A 15,000-nucleotide genomic window follows, 5' to 3' on the forward strand; every position below is an offset into this window, starting at 1 on the left:
TCTCTGTCCTCCCCACATCTCTCTCCATAATTTCTCTGTCCTCCCCACATCTCTCTCCATAATTTCTCTGTCCTCCCCACATCTCTCTCCATATCTCTCTGTCCTCTCCACATATCTCTCCATATATCTCTGTCCTCCCCACATCTCTCTCCATATCTCTTTGTCCTCCCCACATCTCTCTCCATATCTCTGTCCTCCCCTCATCTCTCTCCATATCTCTCTGTCCTCCCCTCATCTCTCTCCATATATCTCTCTGTCCTCCCCACATATCTCTGTCCTCCCCACATCTCTCTCCATATTTCTCTGCCCTCCCCACATCTCTCTCCACGTCTCTCTGTCCTCCCCTCATCTCTCCTCATATCTCTCTGTCCTCTCCACATCTCTCTCCATATCTCTTTGTCATCCCCTCATCTCTCTCCATATCTCTCTGTCCTCTCCACATCTCTCTCCATATCTCTCTGTCCTCCCCTCATCTCTCTCCATATCTCTCTGTCCTCTCCACATCTCTCTCCATATCTCTCTGTCCTCCCCTCATCTCTCTCCATATCTCTCTGTCCCCCCCTCATCTCTCTCCATATCTCTCTGTCCTCTCCACATCTCTCTCCATATATCTCTGTCCTCCCCACATCTCTCTCCATATCTCTTTGTCCTCCCCACATCTCTCTCCATATCTCTGTCCTCCCCTCATCTCTCTCCATATCTCTCTGTCCTCCCCTCATCTCTCTCCATATATCTCTCTGTCCTCCCCACATCTCTCTCCATAATTTCTCTGTCCTCCCCACATCTCTCTCCATAATTTCTCTGTCCTCCCCACATCTCTCTCCATATCTCTCTGTCCTCTCCACATATCTCTCCATATATCTCTGTCCTCCCCACATCTCTCTCCATATCTCTTTGTCCTCCCCACATCTCTCTCCATATCTCTGTCCTCCCCTCATCTCTCTCCATATCTCTCTGTCCTCCCCTCATCTCTCTCCATATATCTCTCTGTCCTCCCCACATATCTCTGTCCTCCCCACATCTCTCTCCATATTTCTCTGCCCTCCCCACATCTCTCTCCACGTCTCTCTGTCCTCCCCTCATCTCTCCTCATATCTCTCTGTCCTCCCCACATCTCTCTCCATAATCTCTCTGTCCTCCCCACACCTCTCTCCATATCTCTCTGTCCTCTCCACATATCTCTCCATATATCTCTGTCCTCCCAACATCTCTCTCCATATCTCTTTGTCCTCCCCACATCTCTCTCCATATCTCTGTCCTCCCCTCATCTCTCTCCATATCTCTCTGTCCTCCCCTCATCTCTCTCCATATATCTCTCTGTCCTCCCCACATATCTCTGTCCTCCCCACATCTCTCTCCATATTTCTCTGCCCTCCCCACATCTCTCTCCACGTCTCTCTGTCCTCCCCTCATCTCTCCTCATATCTCTCTGTCCTCTCCACATCTCTCTCCATATCTCTTTGTCATCCCCTCATCTCTCTCCATATCTCTCTGTCCTCTCCACATCTCTCTCCATATCTATCTGTCCTCCCCTCATCTCTCTCCATATCTCTCTGTCCTCTCCACATCTCTCTCCATATCTCTCTGTCCTCCCCTCATCTCTCTCCATATCTCTCTGTCCTCTCCACATCTCTCTCCATATCTCTCTGTCCTCTCCATATCTCTCTGTCCTCTCCACATCTCTCTCCACATCTCTCTGTCCTCCCCTCATCTCTCTCCATATCTCTCTGTCCTCTCCACATCTCTCTCCATATCTCTCTGTCCTCCCCTCATCTCTCTCCATATATCTCTGTCCTCTCCACATCTCTCTCCATATCTCTCTGTCCTCTCCACATCTCTCTCCATATCTCTCTGTCCTCTCCACATCTCTCTCCATATCTCTCTGTCCTCTCCACATCTCTCTCCATATCTCTCTGTCCTCTCCACATCTCTCTCCATATCTCTCTGTCCTCTCCACATCTCTCTCATCTTATTTTTCTGTCTTCATCCCTACAATCTCCATGTCTCTACCCCTCTCGTTCTCCTCTCCTTCCCAGCATGGGAGAGGAACGCCTCTGTGTGAGCCGTGTGTGTGTGTGTGTGTGTGTGTGTGTGTGTGTGTGTGTGTGAGCCGTGTGTGTGTGTGTGTGTGTGTGTGTGTGTGTGTGTGTGTGTGTGTGTGTGTGTGTGTGTGTGTGTGTGTGTGTGTGTGTGGGTGTGTGAGCCGTGTGTGTGTGTGTGTGTGTGTGTGTGTGTGTGTGTGTGCGCGCGCATTGGAGAGAAACGCCTGTCCATGTGTTGTGTTATGGGTTCACACGCATGTTATTCATGGCTCACACAGCTGCATACATATGGAGATAACACACACACCTCGTACACACTCACATATTGTGTGTTGTGCCAGGGAGGTAGTAGTGTAATAGCACATCACCAAACCTTTTACATTTTAATCTCTCTCTCTCCCCTGTCTGTCTGTATGTCTGTCTGTCTGTCTGTCTGTCTGTCTGTCTGTCTTTCTGTCTGTCTGTCTGTCTGTCTGTCTGTCTGTCTGTCTGTCTGTCTGTCTGTCTGTCTGTCTGTCTCTCTCTCTCTCTCTCTCTCTCTCTCTCTCTCTCTCTCTCTCTCTCCCCTGTCTGTCTCTCTCTCTCTCTCCCCTGTCTGTCTCTCTCTCTCTCTCTCCCCTGTCTGTCTGTCTGTCTGTCTGTCTGTCTGTCTGTCTGTCTGTCTGTCTCTCTCTCCCCTGTCTGCCTGTCTCTCTCTCTCTCTCCCTCCCCTGTCTGTCTGTCTGTCTGTCTCTCTCTCTCCCCTGTCTGTCTGTCTGTCTGTCTGTCTGTCTGTCTGTCTGTCTGTCTGTCTGTCTGTCTGTCTGTCTGTCTCTCTCCCCTGTCTGCCTGTCTCTCTCTCTCCCCTGTCTGTCTGTCTGTCTGTCTGTCTCTCGCTCTCTCCCCTGTCTGTCTGTCTGTCTCTCTCTGTCTCTCCCTTTCCCCTGTCTGTCTCTCTCTCTCTCTCTCCCCCTCTCTGTCTCTCTGTCTGTCTGTCTGTCTCTCTCTCTCTCTCTCTCTCTCTCTCTCTCCCCTGTCTGTCTGTCTCTCTCTGTCTCTCTCTCTCCCCTGTCCGTCTCGCTCTCTCTCTCTTTCCCCTGTCTGTCTGTCTCTCTATCTCTCTCCCCTGTCTGTTTGTCTCTCTCTCTCTCTCTCCCCTGTCTGTTTGTCTCTCTCTCTCTCTCCCCTGTCTGTTTGTCTCTCTCTCTCCCCTGTCTGTCTCTCTCTTTCTCTCTCTCCCCTGTCTGTCTCTCTCTCTCTCTCTCTCTCTCTCCCCTGTCTGTTTGTCTCTCTCTCTCTCCCCTGTCTGTCTCTCTCTCTCCCCTGTCTGTCTGTCTCTCTCTCTCTCTCTCCCCTGTCTGCCTGTCTGTCTGTCTGTCTCTCTCTCTCTCTCCCCTGTCTGTCTGTCTCTCTCTGTCTCTCTCTCTCCCCTGTCTGTCTCTCTCTCTCTCCCCTGTCTGTTTGTCTCTCTCTCTCCCCTGTCTGTCTCTCTCTTTCTCTCTCTCTCCCCTGTCTGTCTCTCTCTCTCTCTCTCCCCTGTCTGTTTGTCTCTCTCTCTCTCCTGTCTGTCTCTCTCTTTCTCTCTCTCTCCCCTGTCTGTATCGCTCTCTCTCCCCTGTCTGTTTGTCTCTCTCTCCCCCCTGTCTGTCTCTCTCTCTCCCCCGTCTGTCTGTCTCTCTCTCTCTCCCCTGTCTCTCTCTCTGTCTCTCCCCTCTCTCTCTCTCTTTCTCTCTCTCTCCCCTGTCTGTCTGTCTGTCTGTCTCTCTCTCTCTCTCTCTCTTTCTCTCCCCCTGTCTGTCTGTCTCTCTCTGTCTCTCTCTCTCTCTCCCCTGTCTGTCTCTCTCTCTCTCCCCTGTCTGTCTCTCTCTCTCTCTCTCCCCTGTCTCTCTCTCTCTCGCTGTCTCTCCCCTTTCTCTCTCTTTCTCTCTCTCTCCCCTGTCTGTCTGTCTGTCTGTCTGTCTGTCTGTCTGTCTGTCTCTCTCTCTCTCTCTCCCCTGTCTGTCTGTCTCTCTCTGTCTCTCTCTCTCCCCTGTCTGTCTGTCTCTCTCTCTCCCCTGTCTGTCTGTCTGTCTGTCTGTCTGTCTGTCTCTCTCTCTCTCTCTCTCTCTCTCTCTCTCCCCTGTCTGTCTGTCTCTCTCTGTCTCTCTCTCTCCTCTGTCTGTCTCTCTCTCTCTCTCTCCCCTGTCTCTCTCTCTCTCTCTCCCCTGTCTGTCTGTCTCTCTCTCTCTCTGTCTCTCTCTCTCCTCTGTCTGTCTCTCTCTCTCTCTCCCCTGTCTCTCTCTCTCTCTCTCCCCTGTCTGTCTGTCTCTCTCTCTCCCCTGTCTGTCTGTCTGTCTCTCTCTCTCGCTCTCCCCTGTCTGTCTGTCTCTCTCTCTCTCTCCCCTCTCTGTCTCTCTCTCTCTCCCCTGTCTGTCTGTCTCTCTCTGTCTCTCTCTCTCCCCTGTCTGTCTCTCTCTCTCCCCTGTCTGTCTGTCTGTCTGTCTGTCTGTCTGTCTGTCTCTCTCTCTCTCTCTCTCTCTCCCCTGTCTGTCTGTCTCTCTCTGTCTCTCTCTCTCCTCTGTCTGTCTCTCTCTCTCTCTCCCCTGTCTCTCTCTCTCTCTCTCCCCTGTCTGTCTGTCTCTCTCTCTCTCTCTCCCCTGTCTCTCTCTCTCTCTCTCCCCTGTCTGTCTCTCTCTCTCTCTGTCTCTCTCACTCCTCTGTCTGTCTCTCTCTCTCTCTCTCTCTTTCTCTCCCCCTGTCTGTCTGTCTCTCTCTGTCTCTCTCTCTCTCTCCCCTGTCTGTCTCTCTCTCTCTCCCCTGTCTGTCTCTCTCTCTCTCTCTCCCCTGTCTCTCTCTCTCTCGCTGTCTCTCCCCTTTCTCTCTCTTTCTCTCTCTCTCCCCTGTCTGTCTGTCTGTCTGTCTGTCTGTCTGTCTGTCTGTCTGTCTCTCTCTCTCTCTCTCCCCTGTCTGTCTGTCTGTCTCTCTCTGTCTCTCTCTCTCCCCTGTCTGTCTGTCTCTCTCTCTCCCCTGTCTGTCTGTCTGTCTGTCTGTCTGTCTGTCTCTCTCTCTCTCTCTCTCTCTCTCTCTCCCCTGTCTGTCTGTCTCTCTCTGTCTCTCTCTCTCCTCTGTCTGTCTCTCTCTCTCTCTCTCCCCTGTCTCTCTCTCTCTCTCTCCCCTGTCTGTCTGTCTCTCTCTCTCTCTGTCTCTCTCTCTCCTCTGTCTGTCTCTCTCTCTCTCTCCCCTGTCTCTCTCTCTCTCTCTCCCCTGTCTGTCTGTCTCTCTCTCTCCCCTGTCTGTCTGTCTGTCTCTCTCTCTCGCTCTCCCCTGTCTGTCTGTCTCTCTCTCTCTCTCCCCTCTCTGTCTCTCTCTCTCTCCCCTGTCTGTCTGTCTCTCTCTGTCTCTCTCTCTCCCCTGTCTGTCTCTCTCTCTCCCCTGTCTGTCTGTCTGTCTGTCTGTCTCTCTCTCTCTCTCTCTCTCTCCCCTGTCTGTCTGTCTCTCTCTGTCTCTCTCTCTCCTCTGTCTGTCTCTCTCTCTCTCTCCCCTGTCTCTCTCTCTCTCTCTCCCCTGTCTGTCTGTCTCTCTCTCTCTCTCTCCCCTGTCTCTCTCTCTCTCTCTCCCCTGTCTGTCTCTCTCTCTCTCTGTCTCTCTCACTCCTCTGTCTGTCTCTCTCTCTCTCTCCCCTGTCTCTCTCTCTCTCTCTCCCCTGTCTGTCTGTCTCTCTCTCTCCCCTGTCTGTCTGTCTCTCTCTCTCTCTCTCCCCTGTCTGTCTGTCTCTCTCTCTCTCTCTCCCCTCTCTGTCTCTCTGTCTCTCCCCTCTCTGTCTCTCTGTCTCTGTCTCTCTCTCCCCTCTCTGTCTGTCTCTCTCTCTCTCCCCTGTCTGTTTGTCTCTCTGTCTCCCCTCTCTGTATCTCTCTCTCCCCTCTCTGTATCTCTCTCTCCGTCTCTCCCCTCTCTCTGTCTCTCCCCTCTCTGTCTCTCTCTGTCTCTAATGTAGGATTATATGGTCTTACTGGGAAGAGTAGAGTAGTAAAGTGACTAATTCCATCAGATAACTGGATTGGCTTCCATCTCTGTGTCTGTGAGAACATCACACTGGATAACATAGAGAGAGAGAGGGAGTAAAGACACACACACACACACACACACAAGAGAGGGCCACTTTCACAGATTATACTAGTCCATTAGCTTCGGCTAAATCTCTTCCCTCTTCTCTCTCTCACTATATTCTTCTATAAATCCACTCTCCCCCTTCTCTCTCTTTTCCTTCTCTATCTTCTCCTTCTCTCTCTTCTCCTTCTCTCTCTTCTCACCCCTCTCTCTTCTCCCTCTCTCTATTCCTCTCTTCTCCTTCTCTCTCTCCCCTTCTCCTTCTCGCTCTTCTCCTTCTCTATCTTCTCCTTCTCTCTCTTCTCCTTCTCTCTCTTCTACCCCTCTCTCTTCTCCCTCTCTCTATTCCTCTCTTCTCCTTCTCTCTCTCCCCTTCTCCTTCTCGCTCTTCTCCTTCTCTATCTTCTCCTTCTCTCTCTTCTCCTTCTCTCTCTTCTACCCCTCTCTCTTCTCCCTCTCTCTATTCCTCTCTTCTCCTTCTCCTTCTCTCGCCCCCCTTCTCCTTCTCACTCTTCTCTTTCTCTCTCTTCTCCCTCTCTCCATTCCTCTCTTCTCCTTCTCGCTCTTCTCCTTAGCTTTCTCCCCTTTCTCTCTCTTCTTCTTCTCTCCCCCTCTCTCTCTTCTCCCGCTCTCTCTCTTCTCTGTCTTTTCTCCTTCTCTCTCTTCTCCCTCTTCTTTCTCTACCTCCCCCTTCTCTCTCTTCTTCCTCTCCCTCCCCCTCTCTCTCTCTTCTCCTTCTCTCTCTTCTCTCTCACCCCCTTCTCTCTCTCCCTCCCTCTCTTCTCTCTCCCTCCCTCTCTCTCTCCTCCCTCTCTCTTTTCTCCTTCTCTCTCTTCTCCTTCTCTCTCTTCTCCTTCTCTCTCTCCTCCCTCTCTCTTTTCTCCTTCTCTCTCTCTCCTCCTCTCTTTTCTCCTTCTTTCTTTTCTCCTTCTCTCTCTTCTCCTTCTCTCTCTTCTCCTTCTCTCTCTTCTCCTTCTCTCTCTCCTCCCTCTCTCTTTTCTCCTTCTCTCTCCTCCTTCTCTCTTTTCTCCTTCTCTCTCTCCTCCCTCTCTCTTTTCTCCTTCTCTCTTTTCTCCGTCTCTCTCTCCCTTCTCTCTCTCTCTCCCTCTCCCTCCATTTCTTCTCTCTCTCTCCTCCCTCTCTCTTTTCTCCTTCTCTCTTTTCTCCGTCTCTCTCTCCCCCTTCTCTCTCTCTCCCTCCCTCTCCCTCCATCTCTTCTCTCTCTCTCTCTCTCTCTCTCCTCCCTCTCTCTTTTCTCCTTCTCGCTCTTCTCCTTCTCTCTCTCTCTTCTCCTCTCTCTCTCTCTTCACTCTCTCCCCCTTCTCTCTCTTCTCCTTCTCGCTCTTCTCCCTCTCTCTCCCCCTCCCTCTTCTCCCTCTCTCTCACCTCTCTCTATTCCTCTCTTCTCCCTCTCTCTATTCCTCTCTTCTCATTCTCTCCCCCCTTCTCCTTCTCACTCTTCTCCTTCCATCTCTCCCTTCTCTCTCTTCTCCCTCTCTCTCTCTCTTCTCCTTCTCTCTCCCCCTTCTTTCTCTTCTCCTTCACTCTCCCCCCTTCTCTCTCTCCCCCCTCTCTCTCCTCTCCTTCTCTCTCTCCCCCTCTCTCTCTCTCTTCTCTCTCTCTCTCCCCCACTCTATCTTCTCCCTCTCTCTTTTCTCCTTCTCTCTCTTCTCCTTCTCTCTCTTCTCCCTCTCTCTCATCTCCTTCTCTCTTTTCTCCCTCTCTCTCTTCTCCCTCTTCACCCTCTCTCTCTGTTCCTCTGCATATACACTCACCTATCTTCCTCAGTTCTTAGTCCCTGGGTCCATTTCCTTCTCAACCATCTTTTTTATCCCTCTCCCTTTTCTTTCCATCCCTCCTTTCTTTTCATATCTTCCTCTCTCTGCCTCCCCTCTTTCCTACTACATTCATTTCTCTCCTTCGCCTGGCCCTGCTACCTCTCCTCCCTCTCCTCCTCCTCCCACTCTCCTTTCCCCTTCCCCCACTCCTTCTCCACTCAATTTCTCCTTCTCTCTTTCAGATTGAATCTCGAGCCCCGCTCCCTGTGTGAATGGTCAGTGTGTGTGTGTGTGTGTGTGTGTGTGTGTGTGTGTGTGTGTGTGTGTGTGTGTGTGTGTGTGCGTGCGTGCAAGCATGTGTGTTGGTGTGTGTGTTCAGACTGTTGAGTAAGAGCCTGTAGAAGTACTGTAGAGGAGTAGAATAAAATGTCTCCTTCTGTTCTTTTGCCCTCTGGTGTGTTTTAGAGTGGGCTGAGTGTGTGTGTTGATTCAGTTTATCATTGAATAACACACACACACACACATCCACCCACCCCCCCCCCCCCACCCCCACCCCCCACACACACACACACACACACACACACACACACACACACACACACACACACACACAGCAGAACCCCCCACATTTTCTACACTAGGATAGTTTAAAAATGGATGATGAGAGAGACAAACAGAGGAGTGAGAGAACGAGCCAAGAATGAAAGACAGAGCAAGTGAAGAAGAGAGAATGAGAGAGGGAGAGAGAGAAGTGGAGCATGGTTAACTTAGTCTAATTTGTGTCTCTGGTTGTAAATGGTGGAGGGAGAAACATATATGGAGAGAGAGAGAGAGAGAGAGAGAGAGAGAGAGAGAGGTAGAGAAAGAGATACAGAGGTAGAGAAAGAGAGAGAGCGAGAGAAAGATAAAGAGATAGAAGGAGAGAGAGATGTACACTGCATCTCTGTCTCGCTGCACTGTCAACTGCAGAGTGATGTGGATTAAGAGAGCATAATATGAGTGTGTGTGAGGGAGAGAGAGATGGAGAGAGAGGGATGGAGAGAGAGATGGAGAGAGAGATGGAGGGAGAGATGGAGGGAGAGAGAGATGGGGAGAAACAACAGAAGACTCTACGGGTGCAGGTGTGTATGTGTACATGTGGTTGTCTATCCAGGTGTGTGTGTGTGTGTGTGTGTGTGTGTGTGTGTGTGTGTGTGTGTGTGTGTGGACTGGTCCCTGGAGCGTATCCTGTACTCATGTGAGCTCTCACTGCAGCTTTCACTCTTGCCGCTGAAATCCAGGTCACATTACTTTCTCTCTGTATAACCCAGCTCTAACATAGCCTCTGTGTGTGTGTGTGTGTGTGTGTGTGTGTGTGTGTGTGTGTGTGTGTGTGTGTGTGTGTGTGTCCAGTGTGATGTTCTCACAGACACCGAGATGGAAGCCAATCCAGTGTGTGCTACACGCACCCATGTGATGACGCCGCCAGCCAATCACAGACGAACACAATACAGAGAATCCCTCCACTGTCACTCTCTGGCCGTTTCCATGGTAACCTAGAATGACGGTCCCTGTCCCATAGTTAGGTGGCTTCAACACAGATCTAGGATCGGACAGTCCGGCACAAATACACACGTTTTAGAACGCGTTGATCGATGGCAACAATGTAACTCAGCTGCGTTCATTTCACCAACTGTTGTCACTTTACGGTGTTTTACTAGACAACCATAATGCCCTTTACTCTCCCTTAACCTTTAAGGGGCACTTTCCCAGAAACAGACCCATCCTTGTCCTGGACTAAAATCAAACTCAATGGAGAAGGAGAGAGAGGAGAGAGGAGAGAGAGAGAGAGAGAGAGAGAGAGAGAGAGAGAGAGAGAGACAGAGAGAGAGAGAGAGAGAGAGAGAGAGAGAGAGGAGAGAAGAGAGAGAGAGAGGAGAGAGGAGAGAGAGAGAGAGAGGAGAGAGGAGAGAGAGAGAGAGAGAGGGGGGGTGGAGAGAGGGAGGGAGGAGAGAGGGAGGGAGGAGAGAGAGAGGGAGAGAGAGAGGGAGAGAGAGGGAGAGAGAGAGAGAGAGGGAGAGAGAGAGGAGAGAGAGAGATAGAGAGAGAGATAGAGAGATAGAGAGGGAGAGAGGAGAGAGGAGAGAGAGAGAGAGGAGAGAGAGAGAGGGAGAGAGAGAGGAGAGAAGAGAGAGAGAGAGAGAGAGAGAGAGAGGGGGGGTGGAGAGAGGGAGGGAGGAGAGGGAGAGAGAGAGGGAGAGAGAGGGAGAGAGAGAGAGAGAGGGAGAGAGAGAGGAGAGAGAGAGATAGAGAGAGAGAGAGGAGAGAGATAGAGGAGAGAGGAGAGAGAGAGAGGGAGAGAGAGAGGAGAGAGAGAGATATAGAGAATGGTGGATAGAGAAAATAAGTATATATTCTGGAAGGAAAACCAGAGTACTATTATTATCACCATGTAAACGCTGCCAACTGGAGCCAAACACACTCTACAACAACCATCATAACCCATTACATCCACAGAGCTGTGCATGTGTGTGTAGGTGGGGGGAATTATTCACACATTCTTAATTAGATTAAAACAAACATTTAATTCCATTATTTTGGCCAGTGGTGGTGAGCTGGGCAGGACAACAGCTTTATATATGTGCGTATATGTGTGTGTGTGTGTGTGTGTGTGTGTGTGTGTGTGTGTGTGTGTGTGTGTCGTACCTCTCCATAGTCGGTAGTGAGGACCAGAGTTCCGTCACCACAGGAGCTGACAGTAGAGGGGACCAGCTGCTCCTTCTCCTTGACCCACACACGGGCCCCCTGCAACACACACACACACACACACACACACACACACACACACACACACACACACACACACACACGGTTACTATAACACCCACCAGGATAAAGGAATCGTACACACTCAATGCTTTGTCCATTATTACACTGATAATACAATCTCTAAAACATATTGTGGATGTCAGCTGTCAGGTTTTCAAGATAAAGCCCTTTCAGTGGAGAAAAAATGTACCTTGATGCATTATGATGCAAACAAAACCCCCAAAAATGCATCACTTTGATGTGGCCAAACACACATAGCTACAGAGGGTTGGAGAGGCCACAGCAGAGAACGGCTGTAGAGAGGAGGAGGAGAGACACATTGTTTTAGCAACAGATGGCCCACACCCCTTGGCAACCCCCTACTCCTGCATGACAACACACACACACACACACACACACACACACACACACACACACACACACACACACACACACACACACACACACACACACACACACACACACACACACACCGTAAACCCAACTTACATGTGCATAGGTAGAATTGTGGTTATAGCCATATTGTATGCCACAGCTACAAGTTCCAATCAGTAAGAAACACTAGTTCTTCAAGCGTCTATATAGAGTCTATATTCTCTAGTCTGTGTGTGTGTGTGTGTGTGTGTGTGTGTGTGTGTGTTCTCAGACAGACGTTTCAGATGTGCTGGAGGGGAACACAGAGAGACACGGCTGGGTCCTGATGCCGATCCACCATTCTAACACAGCAACAACACTGTCGGCTAGAGAGAGAGTCTGTGTTTGTCAGACAGAAAGACATAAAGGGACAGAAGAGAAGGAGAGAGATACGTGTCCTCTGTAGTAGAGAGGTAGGGAGAGAGATATGTGTCCTCTGTAGTAGAGAGGTAGGGAGAGAGAGAAGGAGAGAGATACGTGTCCTCTGTAGTAGAGAGGTAGGGAGAGAGAGAGAAGGAGAGAGATACGTGTCCTCTGTAGTAGAGAGGTAGGGAGAGAGAGAGAAGGAGAGAGATACATGTCCTCTGTAGTAGAGAGAAGGAGAGAAGTGGGGGTAAAGAAAGAGAGACAGGGTGATAGAGAGGTGGTGAAAGAGAGACAGGGTGATAGAGGTGGAGAAAGAGAGACAGGGTGATAGAGGTGGAGAAAGAGAGACAGGGTGATAGAGGTGGAGAAAGAGAGACAGGGTGACAGAGGTGGAGAAAGAGACACAGGGTGATAGAGGTAGAGAAAGAGAGACAAGGGCAATAGAGGTGGTGAAAGAGAGACAGGGTGATAGAGGTGGAGAAAGAGAGACAGGGTGATAGAGGTGGAGAAAGAGAGACAGGGTGATAGAGGTGGTGAAAGAGAGACAGGGTGATAGTGGTGGAGAAAGACAGACAGGGTGATAGAGGTGGAGAAAGAGAGACAGGGTGATAGAGGTGGAGAAAGAGAGACAGGGTGATAGAGGTGGTGAAAGAGGAAGTGTCATATTTATTCTGTCCCTCGAACACAAAGCTACCTTTCAGCCAGTCAGTGACCTCTAACCCCTGACCCCTACACTACCCTGACACGGGGAGGGGGGGACACTACTGTATTACAAAGGGGGTGAAGAGGAAGGGTAGAGGGAAGTTAAAGGGGGACCACTGCATTACATGTAATGTAGGTGAGGGTGAGGGTGAGGGAGGGGTGAGGGAGAGGTATAGAAGGGGTGGGTGGGTAGGGGGTGAGAGAAGGAGGACCCTGAAAAAATCAAGGATACCTGAGGTGCGTTCCGTTCGCTTGAACATTTGCAACGTTGAGGAATGGTTTGTACTGAACGACACGTTTCCACAAAACGTCCTTGTAGGCACTTGAACAGACTTTGAGCTACGTTTGCTCCCGTTTCACGGGTGTGGCGAGGTTTGGCTTGAGGAAATGTGTGAAGTATTTTAAGGGCAGTGGCCATGGCTGTATATATTTCCACAACCCCTCCCCGTTTTGAACTGGTCGTTCAGTACAGCAACGTTTCCGCTCAATTGAACTATCCAGAACGTAAGAACATACTGAACGCAGCCCAGATGTGCACATCTGAAAGAAGAGTGAGAGAAAGAGGGGTGGAGAGAGGAGGAAGAGGAGGAGAAGGGACTTATTGTTTTAGCAACAGATGGCCCACACCCCCCTGCAACCCCCTGCTCCCGCATGACAACACACACACACTTACATACACTCCCGACAAAGGCTGTGGAGTTAACACACCCAGCTGGGTAGCTCGGGGTGGAGCTGCTGTACTGAAGGGTGTCGCTCCTGTACTGTGAGTTGAACACCCGGGGCCAGTGACAAATCCACACACACTTTGTGAGGTCTCTATGTGATAGGTATATATTTTATCACTAGCTACAGTTACTGTTGATTGCATGAACAGTGGGGGTCTGAAATGATTGACAGCCTACATTCTAATTTCGACACCAAACCCACCACTGGTGGGCGCGGCCAAAGAGCTCTATTTCATGTCATTTTACCAAAAACACTGGTTCCAATCCAAGTGGTAATTTCACTGAGCAAACTCCAGGTGTTTACATATGACTACATGAACATAGAGGTCTTTGGCCAATCATAAGCAGAGCAGAACCCCAGACCTACTGTAAAATATGGTGGTGGATCTTTAATGTTATGGGGCTATTTTGCTTCCGCTGGTCCTTGGGGCCCTTGTTAAGGTCAACAGCATCATGACCTTAACCCAGTACAGGAACATTTTCGATAAAAACCTGATTGCCTCTGCCAGGAGGCTGGAAACTTGGTGGCAAAGTGGATCTTCCAGCAAGACAATAACCCAAAGCACACATCAAAATCCACAAAGAAATGGTTCACTGGCCACGAAATCAAACATTCCACACTCAGTCTTAGGACTTGAAACCCATTGAAGAGGTCAGTCCATAAAGCGCAGACGAAGGACATCAAGGATCTGGAAGGGAATCTGTGTGGAGGAATGGTCTAAAATCCCTCCCAAAATGTTCTCTAACTCATCAAACATTTTAGAAAGAGGCTCGGTGCCGTTATCCTCGCAAGGCGGGGTATTGAAAACAGGGATGTCAATCATTTTGACCCCAACCTTTTGGAGAATCGTTTCTATTGCTTGTCAAACAAAATCTCTTTCTCAACAACATTGTATTAGTGTTAAATAATAGAGTTTGTCCATTTTTTAGGAGCAAACATTATAGCTCAGTGTTTGAATTATATTTTCTACATCTTAAGGAGTTATTCAGCTGTTCCCATAAGAGAACCCTTTGAAAAAACATTTTGGTTCCAGGTAGAACCCTTTTGGATCCCATGTAGAACCCTTTCCACAGAGAGTTCTACCGTACATGGAACTCAAAAGGGTTCTACCTTGAACCCAAAAAGGTTCCCCTATGGGGACAGCAGAAGAACCCTTTCGGGAAGCCTTATTTTCTTTTTCTATCAATGGTGCTCATAATCACTGAGGAATGGCCATGTCACACCCTGATCTGTTCCACCTGTCCTTGTGATTGTCTCCACCCCCTCCAGGTGTCGCTTATTTTCCCCAGTGTATTTATCTCTGTGTTTCCTGTCTCTCTGTGCCAGTTCGTCTTGTATGTTCAAGTCAACCTGCGTGGTTTTTCTCCATGCTCCTACTTTTCTATTCTCTTCTAATAGTCCTCCTGGTTTTAACCTTTGCCTGTTTTCTAGACTCCATTCCTGCCAGCCTGACTATCCTGCCAGCCTGACCATCCTGCCTGCCCTGAACTCGAGCCTGCCTGACCATCTTGCCTGCCCTGATCTCGAGCCTGCCTGACCATCCTGCCTGCCCTGACCTCGAGCCTGCCCTGACCTCGAGCCTGCCTGACCATCCTGCCTGCCCTGACCTCAAGCCTGCCTGACCATCCTGCCTGCCCTGACCTCGAGCCTGCCTGACCATTCTGCCTGCCCTGACCTCGAGCCTGCCTGACCATTCTGCCTGCCCTGACCTCGAGCCTGCCTGACCATTCTGCCTGCCCTGACCTCGAGCCTGCCTGACCATTCTGTACCTCCTGGACTCTGAACTGGTTTTGACCTTTTGCCTGTCCAGGACCATTCTCTTGTCTACCCCTTTTGGATTTTTAATAAACACCTTGGACTCTAATCATCTGCCTCCTGTGTCTCGCCTTGTGCCCTTATCGGCTATGCTTTATCCCTCTACTTCATTCTCCATCACTCTCCTTCATTATCTTTCTACATGCCCTTCTCTCTCTCACGCTCTCTCTGCTGCAGATCGATGTGATGTTTTTAAGGGATGCACTCTGCAGAGGGGAGGGATAGGGAGAGGGAGAAAGGAGGTTTATAAATGACCTGCCTTCCTCCACTTGCCTCTAACCAGA

The 15,000-nt window shown here is 50.1% G+C and overlaps 1 protein-coding gene across 2 annotated transcripts in view; it reads right to left on the reverse strand.

Annotated features, from left to right (window-relative positions):
• The window catches only part of LOC110497086 (unconventional myosin-X), a 63,918-nt gene that overhangs the window by 34,614 nt on the left and 14,304 nt on the right, over window positions 1-15,000 (reverse strand). For both annotated transcript variants that reach the window (XM_036952208.1, XM_036952207.1), the window contains exon 2: window positions 10,571-10,669. In XM_036952208.1, the coding sequence (XP_036808103.1) occupies window positions 10,571-10,669 (99 nt within the window). The remainder of the gene's footprint in view (window positions 1-10,570; window positions 10,670-15,000) is intronic.

Source organism: Oncorhynchus mykiss, chromosome 18 (genome assembly GCF_013265735.2).
Source record: "Oncorhynchus mykiss isolate Arlee chromosome 18, USDA_OmykA_1.1, whole genome shotgun sequence".
Taxonomy (NCBI): domain Eukaryota; kingdom Metazoa; phylum Chordata; class Actinopteri; order Salmoniformes; family Salmonidae; genus Oncorhynchus; species Oncorhynchus mykiss.